Source organism: Microcaecilia unicolor, chromosome 1, assembly GCF_901765095.1.
Source record: "Microcaecilia unicolor chromosome 1, aMicUni1.1, whole genome shotgun sequence".
NCBI classification, from domain to species: domain Eukaryota; kingdom Metazoa; phylum Chordata; class Amphibia; order Gymnophiona; family Siphonopidae; genus Microcaecilia; species Microcaecilia unicolor.
In genome coordinates, this window is record NC_044031.1 from 42,847,873 (window position 1) to 42,874,010 (window position 26,138).

General features: G+C 43.3%; 1 protein-coding gene across 4 annotated transcripts in view; it reads left to right on the forward strand.

Moving 5' to 3' along the window:
* Nucleotides 1-24,468, forward strand: part of LOC115465795 (nuclear apoptosis-inducing factor 1-like) — a 52,928-nt gene extending 28,460 nt beyond the window's left edge. For 2 of the 4 annotated variants that reach the window (XM_030196526.1, XM_030196543.1), the window contains one exon: nucleotides 8,584-9,739. In XM_030196526.1, coding sequence (XP_030052386.1) covers nucleotides 8,584-9,521 — 938 coding nt within the window. In that variant the 3' untranslated portion in view covers nucleotides 9,522-9,739. Of the gene's footprint in view, nucleotides 1-8,583; nucleotides 9,740-24,210 lie in introns of those variants that run through there. The other 2 variants (XM_030196552.1, XM_030196534.1) reach the window with 2 other exon arrangements.
* The last annotated feature ends 1,670 nt before the right edge of the window (nucleotides 24,469-26,138 follow it).

Genomic DNA, 26,138 nt, shown 5'->3' on the forward strand with positions numbered 1-26,138 from the left:
CAATGCGAAGAAATGCAAAGTGATGCACTTAGGGAGTAGAAATCCACAGGAGACATATGTGTTAGGCAGTGAGAGTTTGTACAGACGAGGAGAGGGATCTTGGGGTGATAGTATCTGAGGATCTGAAGGCGACGAAACAGTGTGACAAGGCGGTGGGATGTAAAAAGAATTGAAGCGGTGCAAAGAAAAGCTACAAAAATGGTATGGGATTTGCGTTACAAGACGTATGAGGAGAGACTTGCTGACCTGAACATGTATACCCTGGAGGAAAGGAGAAACAGCGGTGATATGATAAAGACGTTCAAATATTTGAAAGGTATTAATCCACAAACCTTTTCCGTAGATGGGAAGGCGGTAGAACTAGAGGACATGAAATGAGATTGAAAGAGGGCAGACTCAAGAGAAATGCCAGGAAGTATTTTTTTCACAGAGAGACTGGTGGGTACTTGGAATGCCCTCTCGCGGGAGGTGGTTGAATGAAAATGGTAACGGAATTCAAAAATGCGTGGGATAAACATAAAGGAATCCTGTTCAGAAGGAATGGATCCTCAAAAGCTTAGCGGAGATTGGGTGGCAGAGCCAGTGGTGGGAGGCGGGGCTAGTGCTGGGCAGATTTCTATAGTCTGTGCCCTGAAAATGGCAGATACAAATCAAGGTCAGGAATACACATAAAGTAGCACATATGAGTTTATCTTGTGGGCAGACTGGATGGACCGTACAGGTCTTTCTCTGCCATCATATACTATGTTACTATGTTACATCTTCAAAAAGTAAAGCAAATTGGTGAGGCAAGACTTCCCTTGGCTGAATCCATGCTGACTCTGTATCGTTAAACCATTTTTGTCTATATGTTCCATAATTCTAGTCTTTATAATAGTTGCCACTATTTTGCCTGGCACTGAAGTCAGGGTTAATGGTCTGTAATTTCCCGGATCACCCCTAGAACCTTTTTTAAAAATCAGCGTTACATTGGCCAGCCTCCAATCTTCAGGTACTATGAACAATTTTAACGACAGTATACAGATCACTAATAGCAGATCAGCAATTTCATGTTTGAGTTCTTTTAGTACCCTAGGGTACATACCATCCAGTCCAGGTGATTTACTACGCTTTAATTTGTTTATCTGGCTCAGTATGTCTTCCAGATTCACTGAGATTTCTTTTAATTCCTCTGTGATGTCACCCTTGAAAACCATTTTTGGTACAGGTAGATCTCTTACATCTTCTGTGATGACCGAAGCAAGGAATTTATTCAATTTCCCTGCTATGGCCTTGTTATCCCCGAGTGCTCCTTTTCCTCCTTGATGATCTAATGGTCTTGAAAAAGTTGTTGATGTGAGTTTTTGCCTCTATGGCAAGTTTCTGTTCATATTCTTGTAGTATTCTTTATCAATGCTTTGCATCTAATGTACCAGTACATATGTTGCTTCTTATTCTCTTCCTTTGGATTCTTTTTTCGTTCTTTGAAGGATGTTCTTTTGATTCTTATAGCCACTTTTACTTCACCTTTTAACCATGCTGGCTGTTGTTTGCTCTTCTTTCTACCTTTAATACGTGGAATACATCTGGTCTGGGCTTCCAAGATGGTATTTTTAAACAGTGTCCATACCTAATTTAAAGCCCTATCTTTTGTGGCTGAACCTTAGCTTCTTTTTAAACATTTTATTCATTTTATCATAGTCATCTTTTTGAAAATTAAATGCTGCCACAGTAGATATCAGCTCAAATTTGATCATGCAATGATCACTATTTCCCAGCATATCCAACACCATATTATGCCCTGCATTCCACTAAGGACTAGCTCTAAAATAGCTCCCCCTCCTGTCAGTTCCTGGACCATTTGCTCCAAGAAGCAGTCATTTATTACATCTAGAAATATTAGCTCCCTAGCGCACCCTGATGTAACATTTATCCAGTCAATATTGAGGTAATTGAGATTACTCTTTATTATAGTGTTACCCTATTTGCCAGTATTCCTAATTTCTGTAAACATTTCTTCACCTATTTGTTCTGTCCTGGCGGACTGTAGTACAGCCCTACCAGTATACTCTTTCCCTGCACGCATGGAATTTCTATCCGTAAGGATTCCGTGCTGCCTTCTGTTTCATGTAGAATATTTATTTTCTTTGACTTAATTTCTTCTTTAACATATAGTGCAACCCCCCTCCAATTTGATCCACTCTATCACTGCGATATAATTAGTACCCTAATAACACAGTATCCCATTGATTGTCCTTCTTCCACCAGGTCTCTGCGATGCCTATTATATATACCTCCTGTTTTAGTGCTATAAACTCTTAACTTTCCCATCTTTTTTTTTTTAGGTTTTTGGCATTTATATAGAGACACTTTATTTAGCTTTTTCCTTGCATCTACAAACTGCTTAGAACTTGATGGGGCTAATTTGCATCCTTTACTCTGCTCTTCCCTTAAACATTCCTGGCTTTCTTTCACCATTGTTGAAACCTTTCTATTGGGATTCCCTAAATGTCCTGTTTCAATAGTATCCTTCAAGGATACTCCACACCAAACCATGTGCTCCTGGGCACTGTCGGCTTCCCCCCCTCCCCTCCCATTTTAGTTTAATCTGTCTCTTTTTAAATGTTAGTAACTCCATCCTGGTTAAGGTGGCGTCTATCCATTTGGCTCCCTCTTTTCCCTGAATGTTGTCCAGTTCCTTATAAATCTAAATCCTTCATTCCTGTATCAAAAAGCACTCGCCTAGCCAGGTTTTTTTTTTGTGTGTGTGACCTGCCTGCCCCCAGCGTTCTCTTACAAAAAGTTGCCAATAAGCACTCACACGACCAGATTTTTTGGCAGCCTCTCACCTGTTTCTGGGGTTGTCTTACCTCATCCAGTACTGTCCTGTAACTTGCAGTAATGGTGCCTACCGTTTCTGTCCCACGAGCAGGTTACGTCATGGAACCTCATGCGGGTCGCATTACCTGTGGGGCTCAGTCGCACTTTGGAGTTTGCTACTGCTACAGTACAGTATTCACAGCAAGTCTACAGTATGAACAATATTTGTACAATATTCTGCAGTACATGTGTACAGTACCTTCAGTGTGGAGTTTCCGGTTGCTACACAACTGTAAATTTTAGTGCCATCAATTGTTTTCAAACTAGAGTACAGAAAAGTGTAATGGAAGGAAGTGCTATACTGTAGAAGAAAACTTAGTGGCTGCAGACAGAGTATGCAATGGGGAATCCCAGGTGAAGGATTCAAAAGATTTTAAATATTTCTGAATCAATGCTCTGGGGTTGGCTTGGGAATGAAGTGAAACCTCAAGACTTTATTAAAAACATTGCTACATCTTAGGTACTTAAACAAAAACAAGTGTGTTACGCAACAAATCCTTCAATAGAAAAAGCATTGCACACATGGGTTGCGAGAGTAAGGAACCCCTCTTAGTGGCCCAGTTCTTTAAGCACAAGCAGAAAAATATGGACACTCAACTGGTGAAGAAACATTTTCAGCTAGTAGACTAGGATATACACATAGGTTTAAAAAGCGCCATGGAATTTCTCAGGTTGCAATAGCTAGGGAAAGCCAATTCATGGATTAAGCTGCTGCCAGCACGTTTTCAAGCAAGCTTAAGAAACTTCTTGAAAATGAAGGCTACACCGATGAACAATTGTGATGAAACAGCTTTATTTACAAAACTGTTATCGGGTAACACTTTGTCAAAATATGAACCTCATAAGAGGGCTGGTTATTAAATAAAATTACAGCATGGCTCTACTATTTTGCACCAATAAAACGGGCATACACAAGCTTGCTCCTTCATTGATTGGCCATTTTGAAAATCCTTGATGCTTCAGCCATCTTAATAAAGCAACATTGCTGGTAATCTACAAAAGCAGCAGAAATGCATGGATGACGACTTGTTTTACTGGTCATTTATGCTGGCTGTTAAAATGTCAAACAAAATTATCATTGTGAAATAATTTCAGCCTTGGTATCATCAGAAAATCCAAGCCTACCAGAGTTTCTAAAAAAATTAAATATAAGTACATAAGTAATGCCACACTGGGAAAAGACCAAGGGTCCATCGAGCCCAGCATCCTGTCCACGACAGCGGCCAATCCAGGCCAAGGGCACCTAGCAAGCTTCCCAAACGTACAAACATTCTATACATGTTATTCCTGGAATTGTGGATATTTCCCAAGTCCATTTAGTAGTGGTTAAATTGTGGTTGAAAAGGCATGGGATGAAGGTAAGCAACTGTCAATTTGAAAACCGTGGGATGAAAGGCCTTGGTGAAGCTTTTTTTTTTCCTCCAAGTGAGCCCAGTTCAGCCAACAGTACTGCAGATGACGCTGAAAATGAACATGACTCGGAAGCATGACTTACTGAAGCTGATACCTTTACAACAAATCAAACTGGTGAACAAAAAGCTGCCCATCTCTTTGACATATTAAAGAGTTCAACATGGACACATCTATAGAAATTAAAAACAACTGGCTAGACTGGGTGGAGACTAGTGATGTAGAAGTTCCTACTACCGAATTTTTGTCAGATGCAGAAACTGTATAAGCATGTTGATACAAACAACGCCGATGAAGATTCTGATACACACACCTAAAGTTTCACCTAGTGAAGCTCTCGCCGCCGTCAAGATATTCACACAGTTTATGGAAGAAAATGGCACCGAACCACTTGAAATTATGCACTTGAGGAGAATGCGCAGCATTTTGGAATTATGAGTACTGTATACTGTCTGTACTTTTTAGAGATGTTCAGTACAGTACTGTAGTTTGTACTTTTTGGAATTATGAGCATTGCTCTGTACTTTTCAGAGATGGTTGTTGTACCTGTAATTGTCTTGTGTACTTTTTGGAGTTCTGGGAGTACAGTACTGTTCTGTACTTTGAAATGGAACTGTAGATACTGTACACATGAAATTTACTATATATTTACAGTCGGCTACTCATGTGAGTGGGGGATCCGCAAACTACTGTACTATATCAATACAGTACATACTGTATAGTACCAAATAAAATATTCTTTTGTCTGAGCATTGTGTTTTTCCATTTGTTTTGGTCCCAGTGTTTCTTTTCTGCCTTTCTGTTTTTTTTTTCCTCTTTCCAGGGTCATCCTTTCTTTTCCTCTCTCCCTCCCCTCTTTCTCCTCTAGTACTGTGTCTTATTGTCTCTCTCCCTCAACCCCTTCCTCTGGCCCCAGGCCTTGAATCCTTTCTCCACCCAGGTCTTTGGCAGTGATTCACACAGGTTATCTGCCTGAGCCCAGAGTCTGCTCTCTGTTGTGCCCAGCCCCCTTCTGACCTAACTTCCTGCTTCTGCAAGGATGGTGCATCAAAGAGCAAACTTTGAGTGTGGGCAGATGGCCTGTGTGAATCACTTCCAAGGACTTGGGCAGAGAAATCATTTTTAAGGTAGGGAGCGCCAGACCTGGGGGGTTAGACTACCCCTTCTGTGGCATCGGTGTACTGTACTTAAAAAATAAAAAAAAATTTAAAAAGGCACCCTCAGGTGGTCCACTGCTTTAATGTCTCAAGCAGAAGTTGGGAGGCAACCGAAAACCCTGGTTGTGTGTGTGCTTTTTTGGCAACTTTTTTTTTTTTAAAGACAATTCTGGAGGCAGGTGGGAGGCCACTGGTAAAAAAAACAAACAAACAAAAAAAAAAACCTAGGCATCAAGGACTATCACATTGTACCATGTACAAACAAGTCCCGTGTATAAAACTTGCATCAGCAGATCCACCCAATAACAGTGTGTACATAAGCGGTGTTTCTCTGTAGTTGAAATCAAGAATACTGCACTGAGGGGTCCTTTTACTAAGCTGTGGCAAAAAGTAGCCTGCGGTAGTGTGGGTGCCAGCTTTTACCGCAGCTGGGGAAAAGGACTTTTTTCAGTGGGCCGGGAAAAGGGCCTGTGGTAAAATTGAAACCCGATTGCTCGATCTATACAGGGATTTGATATTTATCATAGGCTTAAAAACCTCCTTAGATCTGTGAAAGCTGCTCCAGCTCAGTTAACCCTGAAGCAGCTACAGTCTGATCTACAGCACAGCGAAATGCTAGCCATCGTTGGTCAGGGGAGATCTGAATGAGGCAACCGTGGACCCCATCCGGGAGCACAACACAAGCTGAGTTATAAGCTGTGTTCATTGTGGCGAATTGATATATCAGCACGAGAAATGGACTGCATGCTAGTATGTTAGATAGTAAAGATTCAAACGAAAAACGTATCTAATACTGCATGCACACTGGAATCTAAAGAGGTTTTTCAGCTTATGATAAATATCAAATCCCTGTATAGATCGAGTAATCGGCAAACGGGATTGATTCAGTGCCGGAAGGGACCATCACAGACCTTGGTACTTTGAGGCTGTTTTCCTCCATTAAACAAAAAAATTATCCATTCTTACTAGATAGTGATGATGTAATTACAGTACTATATTGAATGAGTGAACCCCACTACCACGTTATTGCGATTTAGTAAAATTGAAACCAGCATGCACCTATTTACAGCCTGAACCCTTAACGCTACCCATTGATCTAGCAGCCAGGGCTCACGCGCTACATGTGTGCCAATTGCCGATTAATGCCAGAAACGCCATGTGTGGTAGGAAATAAAAAAATTAATTTGTACTGGTGTTATAGGTGTGCGCCAAATCTGAAATTACTGCCAGGAGGCGTGCTAGCCTGGTGGTAGTCTTGGCGTGTGCTGCATGCTCGTAGAGCCTACCACGCTTTTGTAAAAGGGCTCCTGAGTAGTTTAATACAAACATAAGTCTTGAGCAGCCGATAACTGAAGGAATCGACTGTTGCATAATTACGCATGGCGTTTCTAGGGCCTGACATAGGAAAGGAAAGGCAGCAGTGTGACTTGCTTTTTCTAGGCTGGATAACACGGCTTTAGAGAGAGAGGAGTACAGCAGATTCCCAACAAGAACCAGAGGGTCCCAGAGATGACTGATGGGTTCAAGGATTACAGTATGCTTTAGAACATGAAGAGAAGGACTTCATGACTTAGAAAGGAATGGATCCGATGCAACATTTATCCTATAAGAAAACATGACCCATGCAGAAAACTAGTTGCTCTAGATTACAGGCGGTTAGCACAATAAAAAATATAATGTTGGTAGCAGAACAAAGACAGTGTTTGGTGGTCACCAAACAAAACATTGTAGTTATAACTGAAAAGGTCCATTTTTCACTTAACCTGTGCAGAAAATGATATTGTAGAAGTCTTGTGGATCATACAGATACTACTCTGGTGAACTCAAGAGGGGCTGCAGTGGTTTCTTAACTATATTCCCAAGCATGCTGTTTCCATGGTTTTTTCTTTTCCTGATGGTTGATACATGAACCGTCATCTCACCTGCAGTGAAACAATCTTGCAGGTCTTTGGAGGTTAACCTGGTGTTCATGAATGGCTTACCAATAAGCTGCTGGGGTGATTTTGAGCAGGATGATTGCTTCTGAGCAGTCACTGAACTCCAGCTTTTTCCATTTGTGCACTATGGGTAGACGGAGCTTCAGATGTTTAAAAATGATTTTTAACTTTAAACATCAACAGCTCTTTTTTGCTAGGTCCTCTGAAATTTCTTTCAGTCATGGCACAAGTTCCCTCATTAAAGACCAAATGCAAAACCTTTAAGAGCTTTCTATAGCATAGGATGTCCAAATTCAGTTGTGTAGATTTACACTGAAAGCTGATTTACTTGATAACCTAATTATTTAAGCAACCGATTGTAATTAGGCAATTATTTGCACTAAGGAAACTAAGAGTTTCCTTAGTGCAAAAAATTGCCCTGTGCCCTGAGAAAGGCAGGGACAAACCAAACTTGGATATACATATAAAGTATTACATACCATGTAGAATGAGTTTATCTTATTGGGCAGGCTGGATGGACCGTACAGGTCTTTATTTGCCGTCATTTACTATGTTACTATAAGAGTTTGCTTAGTATTTGCTTGCCACACGGACTCTGAATTAGTCTTATTCTCTGTAAGTTACTGTACCTCAAGAAACAGAAGTTCCAGGAGTAGAGGACTAGCCTAATGGTTGGCGCAGTGGGTTGAGATCCTGCAGAACTGGGTTTAATTCCAACTGCAGTTCCTTTTGACCCTGGGCAAGTCACCTAACCCTCCATTGCCTCAGATTCAAAAACTAGATTGTGAGCCCAGTAGGCACAGAGAAGGTACCTGCATATAATGTGTACAGTACTGCATACATCTAGAAGCACTGTAGACAGGATGATAGTAGTAGTAGCAGATACATTTAATTTGAACTCTTCTTATTGAATAAGAAAAGACTGTTTTAAATTAAACAAAAGTATTATGGTGAGAACTTGGGGTTCACAAACTTTTTGTCAGTAGTGTAGATTAGTCTAATAAAAAGAATCTCTGTTCTGTCAGAGAATTCACTTTACCATCAGAAACGGTGTCTCCTGCATATGATGGTAATTTGAATACAGTAAAGTCCAAAACAAACATGGAAGGGCTGCACTAGGCCTTATTTTATTGTATAAGTATCATTTTAGGAATGAAAATAAGGGCATGGCATCTTCCAGTAAACTAACGGTAAACAACTATTCACAATTTTTTTCACAGTACTATCTGCAGGATCTTCTCTGGTTGCATCCTCCAAACTGGAAGCTGATGGCCTCCGCCAGTCGTGGGGTCTGCATGAAACCGAGCACAGCCTAGAACGTTCAGGATCCCCATCTGGAGCGTCCACAAGTGGTGGGTGTCCCTCGGCGCCAGCCACTGATGGATTATGTGAGAACGAAATCAAGACCGAGATAAAGAGTGAGAGTGAGGAGGAGGGTGCAGTGGAGAGTGTGGTACTTCTTTCAGATGACCAAACCCACCCGGGGGAGTCTCACTTGCTCCCTGATTGTGGGGGCTCTTCTGGGCATATGCCAAGCGATGGGGGTCATGGAGATCCAGATCTTGAGGGTGATCAGAGTTCACCTACTAACCACCCAAATCTCAGAGGTAGGAAAAGCCCCCTGGCTTTTGCCTCAGCATGGCCCAGAAGACATAGGGCAAGAGGGAGGTTTGTGGTAGATGATGAGCCCCTGACACTGCCACTTCTGCAGCAGTCTGTACAGGCACAGAGGACTCTGGCGACCCAGGTGAGCCTTCTGAGACAGGAGCTGGTGCAGCAGGTGGTCTCCAGGGTGGATGACATGGTCGGCTTTGTCCACAGCCAGGCTGAGCTCCATGTGCAGCAGCACGAGGAGCTCCTCCTAGCTCATAACCAAGGCTATGCTGCCATAGCCAGAGCTATTGAAAATGTCGGCCAGGGGCTGTGTGCGGCCATAGCCCAACTCCACTCTTCGCAGCGTTCTGTGCAGGATGCGGCGGTGGGCACAGAGCCAGGGGCTGCAGCTGAGCTTGCTGAATCTGATGATGGGGCAACCTCTACCCAAGCATCCCAGAGTTCCTCACCTCCAAGGATGAAACGGCAGAGCAGCTTCGTGCAGGCACACAAGGATGGGGGGGTTCCCAGGGAAACACCCACTAAGAGAGTGAAAAAGAAATAGAATTGGTAAGTTAGTGTTCCTGAGATGTTTTTTTTGACTTCTGTGAAGTCCCACTCTATAATGTGTGCGGATATCTTTACTTGTAGCCTCTACCTTCCTTGCTGACATCAATCAAAGAGGAAACGTGAAGGCCACAGGGCTAATTTTTTTTCATGGAATTTCTTTTCTTTTCCTGGCTTTCATATGGTATGTTAATAAAAATATATTTTATGCCTTCAGACTGTGCTGCCTTTAAATGGCTCTGTGTGAAATTTATTTGGTGTGAAATGTATCACGTGCTTTAGTTCTAACTCTGTTATGAACGTTTTATTCCTAAAGGGCTTTAAAAAATGGGGGGTTTTGCTGGGAGGGATGATTTCTTAGAAATGAGACGATTATTTTTACCTACAAAAAAAAAAAAAAAAACTATTTTCACAGTGACCCGATGCTAGGGTCCACCTTGGGGGTCAGCTCGCTGAAATCTTATGCACAGTGTGCAGCAGCGGCCAAAAAAAGCAAACAGGATGCTAGGAATTATTAGGAAAGGGATGGTGAGTAAGACTGAAAATACTATAATGCCTCTGTATCGCCCCATTGTGTGACCGCATCTTGAGTATTGCGTTCAGTTTTGGTCGCTGTATCTCAAAAAAATTTAGCGGAATTAGAAAAGGTTCAAAGAAGAGCAACCAGAATTATAAAGGGGATGGAACTTCTTTCATATGAGGAAAGGCTAAAGAGGTTAGGGCTCTTCAGCTTGGAAAAGAGACGGATGAGGGGAGATACGATTGAGGTCTACAAAATCCTGAGTGGTGTAGAAGTAAATCGATTTTTTTATTTGTTCCAAAAGTACAAAGACTAGGGGTCACTCGAAGTTACATGGAAATAATTTTAAAACAAATAGGATGAAATATTGTTAACGAATAGTTAAGCTCTAGAACTCTTTGCCAGAGGATGAGGTAACAACGGTTAGTGTATCTGGGTTTAAAAAAGGTTTGGACAAGTTCTTGGAGGAAAGGTCTATAGTCTTGCTATTGAGACAGACATGGGGAAGCAACAGCTTGCCCTGGGATTTGTAGCAGGGAATATTGCCGCTATTTGGGTTTCTTCCAGGTACTTGTGACCTGGCTTGGCCACTGTTGGAAACAGGATACAGGGCTAGATGGACCATTGGTCAGACCCAGTATGGCTATCCTTAACGTTCTCATGACCTTAGTGCTTATGCATGAAAGTGCCTCTTGCACAAAATGGTGGGAGCCCTGATATTGCAGGAAAGCAGTTTTGGCACATGGCTGGAAAGTGCAGTTCGCTTGTCCTATACACAATGTGCTGTGGTGTTGCTATTCTTCATCCTTTCCTCCTGCGACATCCTGGGGACTACTGATGTGCATTTAGAAGTAGCATCCAACTGGTGGCTGCAGACCTTGATGAGAAGAAGAAGCAGTCAAAGAGGGAACCCAATTTGGGGGTTTAATAAGAATTTTTATAATCCGCACTGTACCCTCTTGACATCTGGGCAGTGTTAAATAGGAATCTCATATAAAACATGACATGTAGCTAATCAATTGAAACTAAACGTTTAAAATGGTACAATAGAAAATCATAACAAAATTCAATAAAATAAACAGTCTAATAAGCAATACTATACATATGACAAATACTTTCCAAATATAAAATTAACTTTGGAGGGTTTTTTTTTTAGCTGAAACTGGGATTGCTTTAAAAAAAATAGGGAGGTGTGTTTTTTTCATTCCTAGGATGTTTTCATTCTGTTGCAGGCAGACAGCATGGCTGCGTTGCCACAGATTCCTGTGCTACTTGATTCATAGCCCTTGCTCTTCCCATTCCCCTTTTACCATATCAGCAGACTGTTAGGTCTAGATCATAAGTTCTCAACACACAGTACATGTGTACCGCAAGGGATTTGCAAGACCAGGGGACACAGTGAAATTACATGGAAATACTTTTAAAACAGGAGGAATATTTATTCACTCAAAGAATAGTTAAGCTCTGCAACTCGCTGTTGGAGAATGTGGTAACAGCAGTTAGCATTTCTGGCTTAAAAAAAAAAGTTTAGTCAAGTTCCTGGAGGAAAAGGCCATAGTCTTATTGAGACAAACATGGGGGAAGCCACTGCTTGCCCTGGGATTGGTAACATGGAATGATGCTACTAATTGGTTTTGTGCTGGGTACTTGCAACTTGGAGTGACCACTGTTGGAAGCAGGATACTGGGGTAGATGGTCTGATCCAGTATGGCTATTCTAAGACCTCGGCAGAGGGTACATGGTGCCTGGTATAAGACCTTCCTCACCTCCCTCCTGCTACCAACCCTACTGCTTCCCTAGACCAGCAGTAGCAGCAAAACATTAAGCAGTTGTGGGGCTGCAGTCTTCAGGTGCACATGGCCAGCACTGCCAGTCCCTTACCCTGGAACAGGAAGTTGATATCGGAGGAGGAGGAAGGAATTTGCAGAGCCAACAGTGCACACATGAAGACTGTGGACCCATAATTGCTTTATGTGGTTTTGCTGCTACTGGTCTGGGGAAGCAGCGTCTGGGAGAAACAAGATGTGAGGGTAGATGCAGGAGGGGGAAAAAAAAGACGCGATGGAGAGGAGACACTGGGTGGAAGGATGGGGAGATGCTAGATGGAAGGGAGAAGAGGATAGAGTTAGTGAAAGATGGGGAATAGGAAAGCAAGGGTGAGGGAAAGAGATGAAAAGCTTAGATAGATGCAGTAAACATAGGGAAATTGAAGACTGGATAGTAAGAATGAATTAGATGTGGACAGAGGCAGAAAAATAAAGCAGAAAGGAAAAGGAGGACAGAGAAAAATGATATAGAGAGATAAGTGAAGATGGAGGAAAGCAGAAGCCACAGATTGGACAAACACAATTAGAAAAATAAAATGACCAGACAACAAAGGTAGAAAAAGTCATTTTATTTTCTATTTCATGATTAAAATATGTTTATGGTTATTTCAAGACTTACTTATAATGACTTTTCTGGTAAGCCATTCAAGGCAATTAACAGGCGAAATATCTAAGTGAGGAAAAGAACACCAATTAGACAATTGGAAAGGCGATATTACATGTTCATTAAAGAACCGTACACACAGAGAATAAAGTCAGGGCTAATGAATGTGCGGGACTCCCATTTTCAAACCAGTATCCAGCAGCACACAAGTAAATGCAGCTTCAAAAGGCAGGTTTTAAGTGTGTTCTTAAATTTCTTAAAAGACAACTTCCTAAGAGTTGATGGGGAGATCATTCCACAATTTAGGGGTGATAAAAACGCTGAGCGCTGGATAGACTCACAAGGAACTCTACCAGGAGGTGACAACACCAGACATTGGGAATCAATAGAACAAAGAGTACAGTGAGGGGTATAAGAGATAAATAAGGCCATTCACACTAGTAAACTACCTTATGAGTCAAACATGAGTGAAGTGGTGTAGTAGCTGCATTAATCCACTTTGAAAGCTAATAAATAGAAAGAAAGCAAAGAAAATCAAATAAGGTGATACTTTTTTTTATTGGACTAAATACATTTTTGATTAGCCTTTGAAGGCAATACCACCTTCAGATCAAAAAATTTCCTTGTCATCCACCATACCAGTTCAGACTAATGGATTATGTCCATCCACCAGCGGAAGGAGACAGAGAAAATAGTTCCAAGTAAACCGCCCCTTAAGGGTATCGTGCAGCCTGGAATGTTCAATATTTTCTCTGTCTCCTATCGGATTGTGGATGGATGTGCAGCTCCTGTCTGGTGCTTGGCTGGCAGCTTCTGCCCTGATCTGGCCAGGTTGTAGTTGAACAAGGGGTTATAGCCGATGCCTTCTTGTTTCTGTATATTATGGATGATACCTGGTGATGCCAGGTTCCCCCCCACCCCGGATTTACTCCGGCCCTCTGGGGCTTCCTTGGGGAGTGTTCAGGGGTGAATGGATTCCTGGTGGACCAGTTTAACTCGCAGCAAGTATACAACTTTTATTTCTTTACCAGTTTTCCTCACATGTGTCATACTCTGACAGCCAGAATGGCCTTGTTTAGGTGGGACTCTTACTCCCACGGAGCCCCTTTGGGCTATGTTTGTCATTTCTGACTTACCGGGTTTGTTCCACGGTACTCTTTGTGGGACCCATGGGGCAGTTCTGGGCTCAGTTGGTGGAGACGGCCTCCGGTGGTTTCTCTAAACTGCAGGGGTGTGTTCGTTTATTATAGTCAAAGGATTCTGTCTTTCACTATCTCTCCACAGAACCTCGGCCTGCTGCTGCCTGCGATTTAAGAAAAAGAGAAAAAGCAGATCAAAGCTATCAACTGGGAATCATGCAGTACTTCCTTTTCCTTTTGGCTGCGGTTTCTTCAGTGCAGGCGATGATGGTTCAATGGAGCCACTAGTTCCCGTGCTTTTATGGCACACTGCTTTAGGGTTGCAGGCCTCATTCAGCCCTTTTCACTCATCCCTGTTGTGTGCAGTGGAAATCTTCTGAGGCTGTCCAATGGGATTGCATGGCAAGATCGGTCTGGGTAGAGCTCCTGGCTGTTTTTGTCAGTGGAGCCATGGTGGCTGTGATGCCGTTCTCGATTCAAAAATGGTACACCCTCCGGTCTCTTGTCGTAGGTACCGCCTCAGTGCTGCCTTCGGGGCTATGTGGCTCCCATATTTCCATGGCCCTGAGCTCAGTAATCCAGCTGCCCCTTCCTTATCAACGGTGTGCACGCTCAGGAATCTTCATCTTCGCTGGGCAAGGTAAGCTGCTTGTAGGCTGCCTACTGCTTTCTCTCTGGTTGGGCTCCCAAGTGGGTCCCCTTACCTAGCTTCTGTGCCTCCATGGTCAGTGTGTGTGTGTGTGTAGCTGCTTCCAGGAGGTGTTATGTGGCCCTTCGGGATTGCTCGACTTGCTTGGCTTGGTTCAGTCCTCTCTGGAGATGGAATTGTGCATGATGCTTAGTAGTAGTCTGCAGGACTTTGCAGTTTTTATTATGCCTCTGGCAGCGCTTAATTTGTTCTTGCTGTTGGTTGGCTGGATGTTATCAGCTGTTTGCCTGCTGGCTGGACAGTGCACTTCTATGGACAAGAGGCGTCCTGCACTGATGTCCTGTTCTGCTTCTTGCAAGTTGCCTCCTTGTGTGCTGTTGGCTGGCTGCCTTTTTCAGGTACTCTGGAGGAAGCATCTTTGCGGTCCTCTCCCTTGGCATCATTCCACAAAGTCAGGTTCCAGGTTACCCACCACTCCCCATCTGCGGGTTCTGTTTAGTTTTTTTCTTCCTGTAACCTTTGGCTCAGTCTTTGCAGGCTGGGCTCAGTTTCATCTCTGTCTGTTGAGCACGGTTTCATTTCTGCAGCTTGAGCACAACGCTCTCTCTTAAGTTAAGCGCAGCTCCATCTTGGCATATTGAGCACAGCTCTGTCTCTGCAAGTTGGACACAGCTTGAGCATAACTCTGTCTCTATGGGGTGAGTGCGGCTGCCATCTCTACAGGTTGAGCACAGCTCCATCTCTGTAGGTTGAATGCAGCAGCTTCTTCTCAACATGTTGGACACTACTCCATTGACATGTTGAGCATTGTTCCTTCTCTGCATGTTGGGCCTAGCCCCATCTCTTCCTGTTCCATGAAGCTTCATCTCTTCCTGTTTTGTGCAGCTCCATCTTGGCGTGTTGAGCACGACTCCTTTGCTGCTTGTTTAGCGTGGCTCCCCTGCATGGGGAGTGCAGCTATGTGGAGTGCAACTCTGTGTTGGGCATACTTCTGTCTCTACAGTTTGGGTGCAGCTCTATCTCTGCATGGTGGGTGTGGATCTCAGCTCCCTCGCTGTATGTCAAACACGGCTCCACCTCTGTATGTCAAGCATGGCTTCATAGCTGTACTCAGGCATGGTTCCATCACTGTATGTTGGGAGCGCCTCCACCTCTGTATGTTGGGCACAGCTCCACCTCTATGTCAAGTGTGGCTCCACCTCTGGATGTTGAGCATGGCTCCATCTCTGGATGTCAAGCATGGCTCCATTTTTGGATGTAAACACAACTCCGTTTCTGTGGGTTGGGCACATTTCCATATCTGTGTGTGGGGCACAGCTCTGTCTGTGTCTGTTGAGTGTGCCTCCATCTCTGCATGATGAGCACAACTGTATTATGCTCCAATTCAGTTCTGCCTGTACAATGCATCTCCTTCTGTGCTTGTTTGGAGTGGCTCCTTTGGGAAGCGTCTCCAGCTCTACTTTTGTCCACAACTCCTTTCTAAATCTGGGATCTTCCTCCATCCCTGCCTGTGGAGCTCTGCTCCATCTCCTGCATTTTGGGTGCAATCCCATCTCTACGTGTTGGTCATGTCTCCATCTCAGGGTATGGGGCCAGTTGCGGGTAGGCATATAAAGCGCGTTTACTTCCCTGAATATGGTGAGCAGATCACTCTTGGCAGGGATACCCTCTCCGTAGAGTTTGGACCTACATCGTTTTATTCTTCTGCGTGTCACGTGCTGCCTTACGGAGTGCTTCCAGGGGTTTGTTTTCTGGGGTTCCTCTTCGGGTTCCTCGGTTGATTGTAGCCCGGGTCTATACGCAGGGAGAAATATATCTCTCATATTTTATCCTCTCCTGGTATGGAGCGCTATTGGTTTCCTGGCTTCTACTGTTTCTTTCTCTAAGGGCATACCTCCCTGTCATCTCCGGTGTACAAGTACGGAGTATGGCTGGATGGGGATCTTTCTCTTGGCTTGCCTGTAGAGCATAGCCATAGCTCTATTTGGGGGGTTCTTCTTCAGGTTCCCCACTGGCCTGTTCATGCCTTAGGACAGCCTCCTTTCTTCTCTAGAAAGTGGTCATTCCTTTAGCTTCTTCAGTTGTTTCCCAAGCTAATATTCTGATTCTGCATCTCGCCGAGTTTGTCCTGGCAAGGAGGCATTCTGATCTATCTATGCCTCTCTCTTGGAGAGTTCACATGGTTACAGTTCAGGAATGAACGGACTTCCAGTTCCTGTGTCTGACACACAGGGTTGACTTCAAGGTCCTCCCTCTCCAACTCGGCTCTAATTCTCCACGGTTCCTTTCCTTCATCGCAATATTTTCTCTTGCCTTCTCATGGAGTTTCCTTGCCTTTCTTTGCGTGGTGAACTACACATTCCTCTTGGCATGGGAGCACAGCTTCTTCCCCTCCACTGGTCCCGTCTCAGGAGCAAGGATTCCTCTGTTCTTTGAGGTTGCCACTTTTGGACCTTGTTCACTGGTTCCTGGGGCTCACTTGGCAGCATCACACAGGCTCTTCTGGATTTCCAGGTACTGAAATCCTTAGCTTGTCTCTCTCATGCCAGGAGGTTCTGGACACTTGTCTGTGGCCTTGCCCATTCCTGGGATATTTATTAGGATTTATTTACCACTTTTGTTGAAATAATTCACTCAAGGCGGTATACAGTAGGAATATATCAAACATAAGCAATAGACAAATTACAGCAGTAAAAATATTCAAATAACAATAAAAGTATGGCATAGTATACTACTTACAATGTCAACACAATACGTAATAAAACATTTTAATAGATAGCGTAGGGTATAAGCAAAGATGGAACATATAGATAGGTAAGAGAGTAAGAGGAGTCAGAAAGTAAGGTGACTAATTTAAAGAAAATTGCACTTAAGGTCAGAGAGATGATTAAATGTTATCTCAGCAAGGGTAGGAGTGGATAAACATGTCCTGCTGCAGTATGTGCAACCTGTGTCAGACCTTGTGTGAGTGTGTGGGATAAGCAGCATAAAATGTTCTGTACTTTTTTGGGGGTCTTGCCAGGTATTTGTGACCTGGATTATACAGGATGCTGGGCTTGATGGACCTTTGGTCTGTCCCAGTATGTCAATACTTATGTACTTATGCACTTCTTCCATATGCACTTCTTCCATTAAAGGCCTGGTTGAAGACCCAAGCTTTCACCTGCCTCCTGAAGTAGAGATAGTCTTGTGTTAAGTGGAGCTTTTCAGGGAGTGCATTCCAGAGTGTGGGAGTGTGGCGAAATGTTTTTCCAGCATGTGAATTATAAGAATATTTCATGAAGTGTATTTCTCTAGTTTGGCTAGCAGGTGGTGCATGTTTAAAGCTGTTACAGAGAAATGACTGTTCCTTCTTTAGTTTAACACAGGATGGAAGTAACCTGCAGTGATGTGGCCAGCTACTTTTAAAAGATGTTGTTCTGGGCTCTGATTGGCCCAGGAGCTCAAATTCAATCTGGAAATACTGGATATTTCTCCAGTCTCAGTTTGGAAGTAGAGAAAGACCTCTTTACTGAGACCCTGTGAACAGTTATATTCCGTAACTTGTGTGCAGCTATATTTCCTGTACTTCCCAGGCACTATCCAGGTAGTGATAAAATGTTTAGATAGTTTTATAATTGATCCTTATTCAGTTATTTGTTATTTGCCTGTTATTTTCCATATGTTTTTATAGTTCACTGTTCAATATTTTTCATTACAATAAATCTTTTTTAGTTTATTGACTCTGTCTGGACTGACTAAGAATCCTGGTGGTTTGCGTGTTGGCTCTATGTGTGCTTTCTATGAACTGTGGGATGGCTCCAGTAATCTAGAAATCACTGGGGATAACTTGAGGAGACTCTCCCAAAGGCAATTAGGACCCAGTCAGAGAGAGGAGGGTGATAGTGTAGAGCACATGCTCAGGTACAGGCATGACTGAGCTGTGCTGTAAGTGGCCACAGGGTTAGCCCCAGACAAGTGGCTAGGCATGACAGACTTTGGCCTTCATTTTTGGTGGCAGCATGGTGGGATTCTCAGGCTCAGTGTGTGGAGTGAGGGTCACCATCCACTGAGTGGTTCAGAGTTTACCTGTAACCTCCAGACACAGAGCACAGTGAACAAGTGCAGCAGTAACAGGGTCCTTCTGTTCAGTTTTTTTTTTGGTAGTGTTAGGACATTAGCAGCGTGCTGATGGCGACTGGTAGCAGCCCTCAGACACCGGAAATATGCCTGACCTAACACAGGAGCGACTGGATGACCCCAGCAGGGAGGAGCTGCAGGACCAGCCTGTGCAGTGTTTTCCTAGGGGGACCAGACTCCTTGTGGACAGGGGCCCATGGGCTAGCAGGGCTAGATGCCACACCAACTGAGATCCGAAATGTTAAATAGTAGTAGTAGTAGTACAGCGACAGTGGCTGGACCAACAGCAGCGAGAGGAATGGAAAAAGCAACAGCGGTGAGAGGAGCTGGATGCAGAAACTGAAGTTGGAGATGGAAATGGCCCGTATCGAAAGCTCTAGCCCCTGCACTGAGGCTAGAGACTGGATCCACAGCCCAGATTGGGCCCAACTTGTTTACACAGTTTGATGATACTCAAGGTGACATAGATGGATATCTAACTGCCTTTGAAAAAAATTTGCCACCTCAATGAGATTCCTCAGAAAGACTGGGAAGAAAGCTGACTGGTAGAGCACTTCAGGCATTCCAAGGACTGTCCATGGAGACATGCTCCCGGTTTGAGGAGGTGCGCAAAACTTTGTTAAACCGTTATGCTATTATCCCTTAGACCTATAGACTAAAGTTCCAGACTTTGCAAAAGGGGACAAATGATAGCACAGCTAAGATACCAGCATCAGTGGTGGCTCGTTGGAGCTGAGGTTAAAACCCTGGAGGACTGCCAAAACCTGATGGTCCTGGAGCAGTTTCATCTGCATTGTCATCCAGAGGTGAGGGTACATGTTCAAGATCACCAGCCCCGTACTCCAGAGAAAGCAGCCGAGTTGTCTGACATCTTTATGGCTAACCGTCCCTGGTTGGCAAAGAGAAACCGTCTTTATCCATGGCAGCCGGGATCTAAGGGCAGCCAGGGCCCTAAGCCAAGTATTCCTGCAACCTCAGAGACTGTCAGCAAACCCTCCAGTGTTCCCCAAAAACCTAAAGACTTCAGGCATGAATGTCCTTGTTACCAGTGTGGGCATACAGGACATTTCAAAGCGGATTGTCCAGATAATCCCAAGCCTGCACTAAAGAGCCTTTCAGTTCCTGCACCAAAGCTAGTGGCTTTTGTGGGTAGCTCCAGTCCCACGGAGGCCCATGCAGTTGCTGCAACACAGAAAGTTACTGGTCATTAATCAAGCAAGGAAGCAGATGGGTTTCCACCACACTACAGCACCCCAGTAACAGTGAATCAGACCCAGGTGTCTGGGCTTGTGGACACTGACTCTAGCATGACTTTATTACAACCAGAGCTAGTGCCAGAAGATGCTATTCTTCTAGGGCGCACTGCAGAGGTAGTGTTAGCCAATGGATCCAGAGAGACAGTACCCATTGCTCGAGTATTTCTGGATTGGTGTTCCAAGCCTGGATATAGAGAAGTAGGAATAATGAAAAACATGCCGTGCCAATGCTATGTGGGACCAACATTCATTAATTCTGTTTAATATGTAAGCCGCACTGTACCTGCTTCTGTGGGAAAGTGCGGGGTATAAATGTAATAAATAAATAAATAAATATCTTTGATAATGGAGTCAACATTTCTGCTGTGGTGACCTGTAGTCAGGCCCAGGCAGCCCAACAAGCAGAAGCAGCAGAGATCACCTCTCCAGTTCCAGATCCTGAGGCAGTTCAGGTGGAACCAGCTGACCAAGCAGCAGGAGGAGGCACTCCAGTGCTTCCAGCAGCACCAGTTCCAGAGGTGAATGGGACCACCAGTTCCAGAGTTGACCGGGACCATGAGTATGGAACAGCCTGACTTAACTACACACCTATTGATCAGACTGTTGACCCTGATTTGTAGGAGTCACCAGCAGAGACCATTCCAGATATGGATACTGATGTAGGACAGAGATATGCTTTTGAGGAAGGACAACACTCTGACCCTGACCCGGAAGCCCCGAGGCAGAGGGCTGGTCAGCAAACCAATGAGACTTGTAAAGATTATATCCTATGGAAACAGCTGTGGATATAGTGGGGTCTCTAGCTGTCCTTAGCCAGACTGGGAAAAGATATAGACTGACAGTGGTGAACTTTGCTACCAGATATCCTGAAGCGGTAGCCTGAAGCAGAGAAAATTGCCACTGCCCTGCTAGAAATATTTTCCCGGGTAGGATATCCACAAGAATTACTCTCAGACCAAGGGACACAATTTATGTCTGAGCTGATCCAGAATCTGTGGGCACACTGTGGAATGAAATCTGTGCATACCACACCATACCACCCTGAAACTAATGGGTTGGTGGACAGATTTAATAGGATATTAAAGCATATGTTAAAGACTTTTGTGAAGTCAGGAGACTGGGAAAAGTACTTGCCCTACCTACTGTTCGCATATAGAGAAGTACCCCAGGAGTCATAAGTACATAAGTATTGCCATACTGGGACAGACCAAAGGTACATCAAGCCGAGTACCCTGTTTCCAACAGTGGCCAATCCAGGTCACAAATACCTGGCAAGATCCCAAAAAAAGTACAAAACATTTTATACTGCTTATCCCAGAAATAGTGGATTTTCCCCGTCCAATTTAGTAATGGTCTATGGACTTTTCCTTTAGGAAGTCATCCAAATCTTTTTTTTTTTAACTCTGCTAAGCTAACTGCCTTTACAACATTCTCTGGCAATAATTCCAGAGTTTAATTACACGTGGAGTGAATAAATATTTTCTCTGATTTGTTTTAAATGTATTATTTTGTAGCTTCATCGCATGCCCCCTAGTCCTAGTATTGTTGGAAAGATTAAACGATTCACATCCATCCATCCATTCCACTCCACTCATTATTTTATAGACTTCTATCATATCTCCCCTCAGCTGCCTTTTCTCCAAGCTGAAGAGCCCCAGCCGCTTTAGCTTTCCTCATAGGGAAGTCGTCCCATCCCCTTTATCATTTTCGTCACCCTTCTCTCCACCTTTTCTAATTCCACTATATCTTTTTTGAGATGCGGCAACGAGAATTGAACACAATATTCGAGGTGCGGTCGCACCAAGGAGTAATACAAGGGCATTATACTGTCCTCATTTTTGTTTTCCATTTCTTTCCTAATAATACCTAACATTCTATTTGCCTTCTTAGCCACAGCAGCACACTGAGCAGAACCCAGTCTACTGGTTTCTCCCCATTTGAGCTGCTTTATGGCCGAAGGGTGAGAGGGCTCCTTGACCTAATAAGAGAACATTGGAGAAAGTTGATACTTCTTACACTCCTGTGATTGAATATGTAGTCAATATGTGCCAGAAATTAGAAGACCTTGTGGCTTTGTCAGAGGTAACTAGCAGGCAGCCCAGACTAAGCAAAAGACCTGGTATGATCGTAAGACCCAAAATAGAGAGTTTTATGAGGGCCAGCAAGTACTTGTTTTAGTCCCAGTCTGTCAGAATAAACTTCAGGCTAACTGGGTGGGACCTTACAAGGTCATATGGCACCTGAATGATACAAACTATGTTATATCTATGGACTCTCAAGACGGAAAGCAGCGTACCTTTCATGTAAAAATATTAAAGGCCTATTCAAATCACACAGCCATGGTACTAGCTGTGTGCAGGCCATCAGAGGAGTGTCAGGATAGTGAACTCATACCTGACTTTCTAGCAAAGACATTACCAGAGGGATCTGACACAGAAGAGAGACCATCTAAATGTACAAACTGGAAAAACCTTCAGTCAAAACGAGAACTACAAGGACAACAGGAAACATGTATAAAATAGACATATTTTACATGCTCTTAGTGTGAGAAAGATTTCAGTTGCCAGAAATTATTCACAGAACATGGAAAAACTCAGTATAAAGTCAATCTAAATCTGAAAAATTATTTTGTCGGAAGAGAAAACTATCAAAATACCAGAAAATTCAGAAAGATGAGAGACTATATCCCTGTTCTGTCTTTGAGGGCAAACAACAGCTATAGAGGCCATTTTAGGAGACCAAAATTACTTGGCAAACAAGCTCAGTCATGTGTTGTAGCCTTACAAATGGTCTCTGAAAAATGTGATAACTAACCTCTTAAAAAAAATGAGGAACTTCCCAGATGGATCTTTTCGTATTCAGCCTCAAAACAAAATTTCCCATTTTCTGCTCTAAGACTCCAGCACAAAACAAAATATCCATGCACTAACCATACAATGGAAGTGGAATTTTTTTGTATACTTACCCTCCAATACCAGACCTCTACTGAAACTGAGAGAGCACATAGAAACAGAAAAATGTAAGCAGACAAAGACCAACTGTCTGATATGATATTCAAACCATTTAACCGGTTAGGAACGGCATCTGGCTCGTTTGATGGTACTTTAGTCAGCTATTTTGTGATATTCAGCGGGAGCTAGCCAGCTACCTCCTGATGAATATCACCAGTTAATGCTTAGTGGATAGCCGGTTTTATCACACGATATAACCGGCTATTCACCAATTTTCAGTGCATTGTTGGCTAAGTTTTATGGCCAAATCTGGCCACATCAATAGCAGGAATATCTTTGGCCACTATGAATTTAACCTGCCAGCGCTGAATATCAACCTGTCCGGCTATGTTCTTAGCAGCCAAAGATAAACCGGACATTCAACGCCAGTCACTTTAAACAGCCCAGCACTGATTATCCAGACTCAGAACTGACTGCAGGAGGCAACCCAGCTACCTCCTGCGGTCTGAATATCAGAGCCCATATGCCTATCCAGTTTGTCCATCCATGCCATCTACTCTCTTTATCACATCCTTAGAGATCCTATGTACTTGTCCCAAGCTCTCTTGAATTCAGATACTGTTTTCATCTCCATTACTTCCACCAGGAGGCCGCTCCATGAATTCACCACCCTTTCCATGAAGAAGTATTTCTCAGGTTACTTCTGAGTCTGTTCCCTTTCACATTCATTCTATGCCCCCTTGTTCCAGAGCTTCTTTTAATTGAAAGAGACTCATCTCCTGTGCATTCATGCCACATAGGTATTTAAATGTCTCTATCATATCTCCCCTCTCCTGCCTTTCTTCCAAAGTATACATATTGAAGATCTTTAAGTCTGTCCCCTTTACACTTTATGATGAAGACCTCTGACCATTTTAGTAGCCGCCTTCTGGACTGACTCCATCCTGTTTGTATCTTTTTGAGGGTGTGGTCTCCAGAACTGTCCACAATATTCTAAATGAGGTCTCACCAGAGTCTTATACAAACAGGGGCATCATCACCTCTTTTTCCTTCTGTCCATTCCTTTCCCTATGCACCAAACATCTTTCTAACTTAAAAATATCTTCTCCCCTCAAATGCTTCAATTACATGGTTGGGGGAAACACACACACACAAACAAGCAAGCAAGCAAGCACATCCCCCCTCCCAAAGGGCTCTTTTTGCCATCTAAATGAACAGCTCAAGCTTGCTGCAGCACATACCCCACCTAGAAGCCCTTGCCACTGCTCACTTAGCTAGTGCAACATTAGGACCTGCTTCCAGCTGGAAGATGCAGAGTGAGGATCTTTTTACTGGGATGTACTAGAAGAAGGCCTTTGACACCAGAGGATCCATCTTGGAATGCTCCTGAGACAGCAGGGAGATTAGCCAAATCTCTAGGGCTGCGAGTCACATAAAGTCTTCATATTTGTGTCCATAAACCTTCGCATAGCCCCCATAATCTGCCAGATCATCTTTCAGATTTACTTTTAGACTACCACCTGGCACCATACCTTTCTTCTTCTTTTTAGTTTGGCTTTGCTTTTCCTGTTTCTGTTTCTCACTGCATAGCAGTTGCAAAATTTACTTTTTTTTTTTTTTCAGGTCATCCATTTCCAATGAAGTACAAATGTCTCACACCAGTTCCTTATTGGCCAAAGCTGATATTCCCAGAATCGATCACTCAAAACCACAGAATTCTACTTCATCCCAACTTACAATGTTTGGTTCTGGTGGCATAGATGTCAACTACAACATGATAGCATCTCGTAACTTCTTCAGATTCACCATGTTTTGATTTCAGCAAGAAAGCCTTCAACTAGAATTTATGCTTTTAAATTAAAGAGATTCTTTCTTTGTTATAAAAACAGGAACCCAAACGCCCTTACTTGTTGATCAATTTTATTTATTTATTTGTAGCATTTGTATCCCACATTTTCCCACCAATTTGCAGGCTCAATGTGGCTTACATTTGCCGTAATGGCAGTTGCCATTTCCGGGTAACAGAATTATAAATGGTACTGCGTTAAGGTGCATACAAACATGGTAACATACATGGAACATAATATATATGGAACAGGTCATGGTATATATATATATATATACCGTGTGCATACATACATGGTAAAGAAGAATACATTATGGTAATGCATGAAGGTTCCTGAGTAATAAATTGGATTGTAACATACATTAGGTCATCGACTATAGAGAGACCCTATTCGACATAAGGTTTTTTTTCTACATTTCCCAGTAAGATTTTCAGACTTCCTCAATTAAGGTACCCCTTAGTGCTATTTTGACTTACCATGAAACCATCAGTGAGGCTTCAACTGCAACATATACCAACACTGCAAGATTTATAAGAGGTTTTCATACTAAGCCACTATAATACTGTGAGCAAGCTGTGCTCGGGGCCCTGATAAAGTGACACCACACAGCAGGTTAGAGTGAGCAAAATTAACATTTATTAAAGGTATTGGGAAGGGTGTCCTGTTGAGTTCACGGGGAAGGAAAACTCCAGTGCAAAACTAGTCTTTGAACAGAAGAATGTCCTCTGTGGCCTGCTCCTGAAGGACCACTGCATGCACTACAGTCTCTTGGTAAAGCAATACTTTCTCTCAGCTCTGGGCTGGCTTCCCAGAGTTATCAGTACAGTTCTTAACATTTCACCAGCCAACCTGCTTCAGGCTGGATCCAACATGCAAAGGTTCAAAGTCCAAGTTAAACTTGGCCTGCCTGGCTGTTGTGGTTCCGGTTCACAGGTATGCGGTGAAGGTGTATGCAATAGCCTTCGCTCCTTCCCTCTGGGCCCTCTAAACCCCACTCTGGCCCTGTCTTTTATAGTGCCTGCTTTCAGCTCCACCCCTCCCATCTCTCTTCCTCCCTGGATGGAGCTAAGGGTTTTAAGGTGGCTCACAGTACCTGTAGGATCCTTCTTAAGGGTGAGAGGCAGTGTTCTGTATACCCCTTCACAGCCATCTATTCCAGAGTCACCAGTTTTCATGGGATTCCCAACTTAGATTTAAAACAATTGACAAAAAAACATCATGGAATCATCTTCTTTAAAGTGTATTTCTCAGAAAAATAGCTTTTCTAATACCAATCATCTTGGCAAGAAGAGTCCGTAAGCTTCAAGCCCATATGTCTTGCTTGCTTTCAATTAGGTTGATTTCAAACAGAGTAATACTAGAAAACCATCCTATTTTTCAATAGATGGTATCGCTGGTTTATCTCAATCAATAAATAAACTCCCAAGTCTTCTATTCTAAACCACATTCTCACTAAAGAGAAAAGGCTCCTCATGCCCTGCAAGAAGGCCATCACAATTTATCTAACGTGTATAGAGACCAGTAAACAATGTACACAACTCTATTCTGCATAATCCAAATTGGTTGGGATTGGGTGAAGCTAAAAGAGCTATATCCAGTTCGGTAGTGGATTGTATTTAATTTTGCTACCAGCACACCAGACTTTCTATCCAAGAGAAAATAAACATAGGAGTGGAGGAGTAGCATAATGGTAAGCGCAGCAAG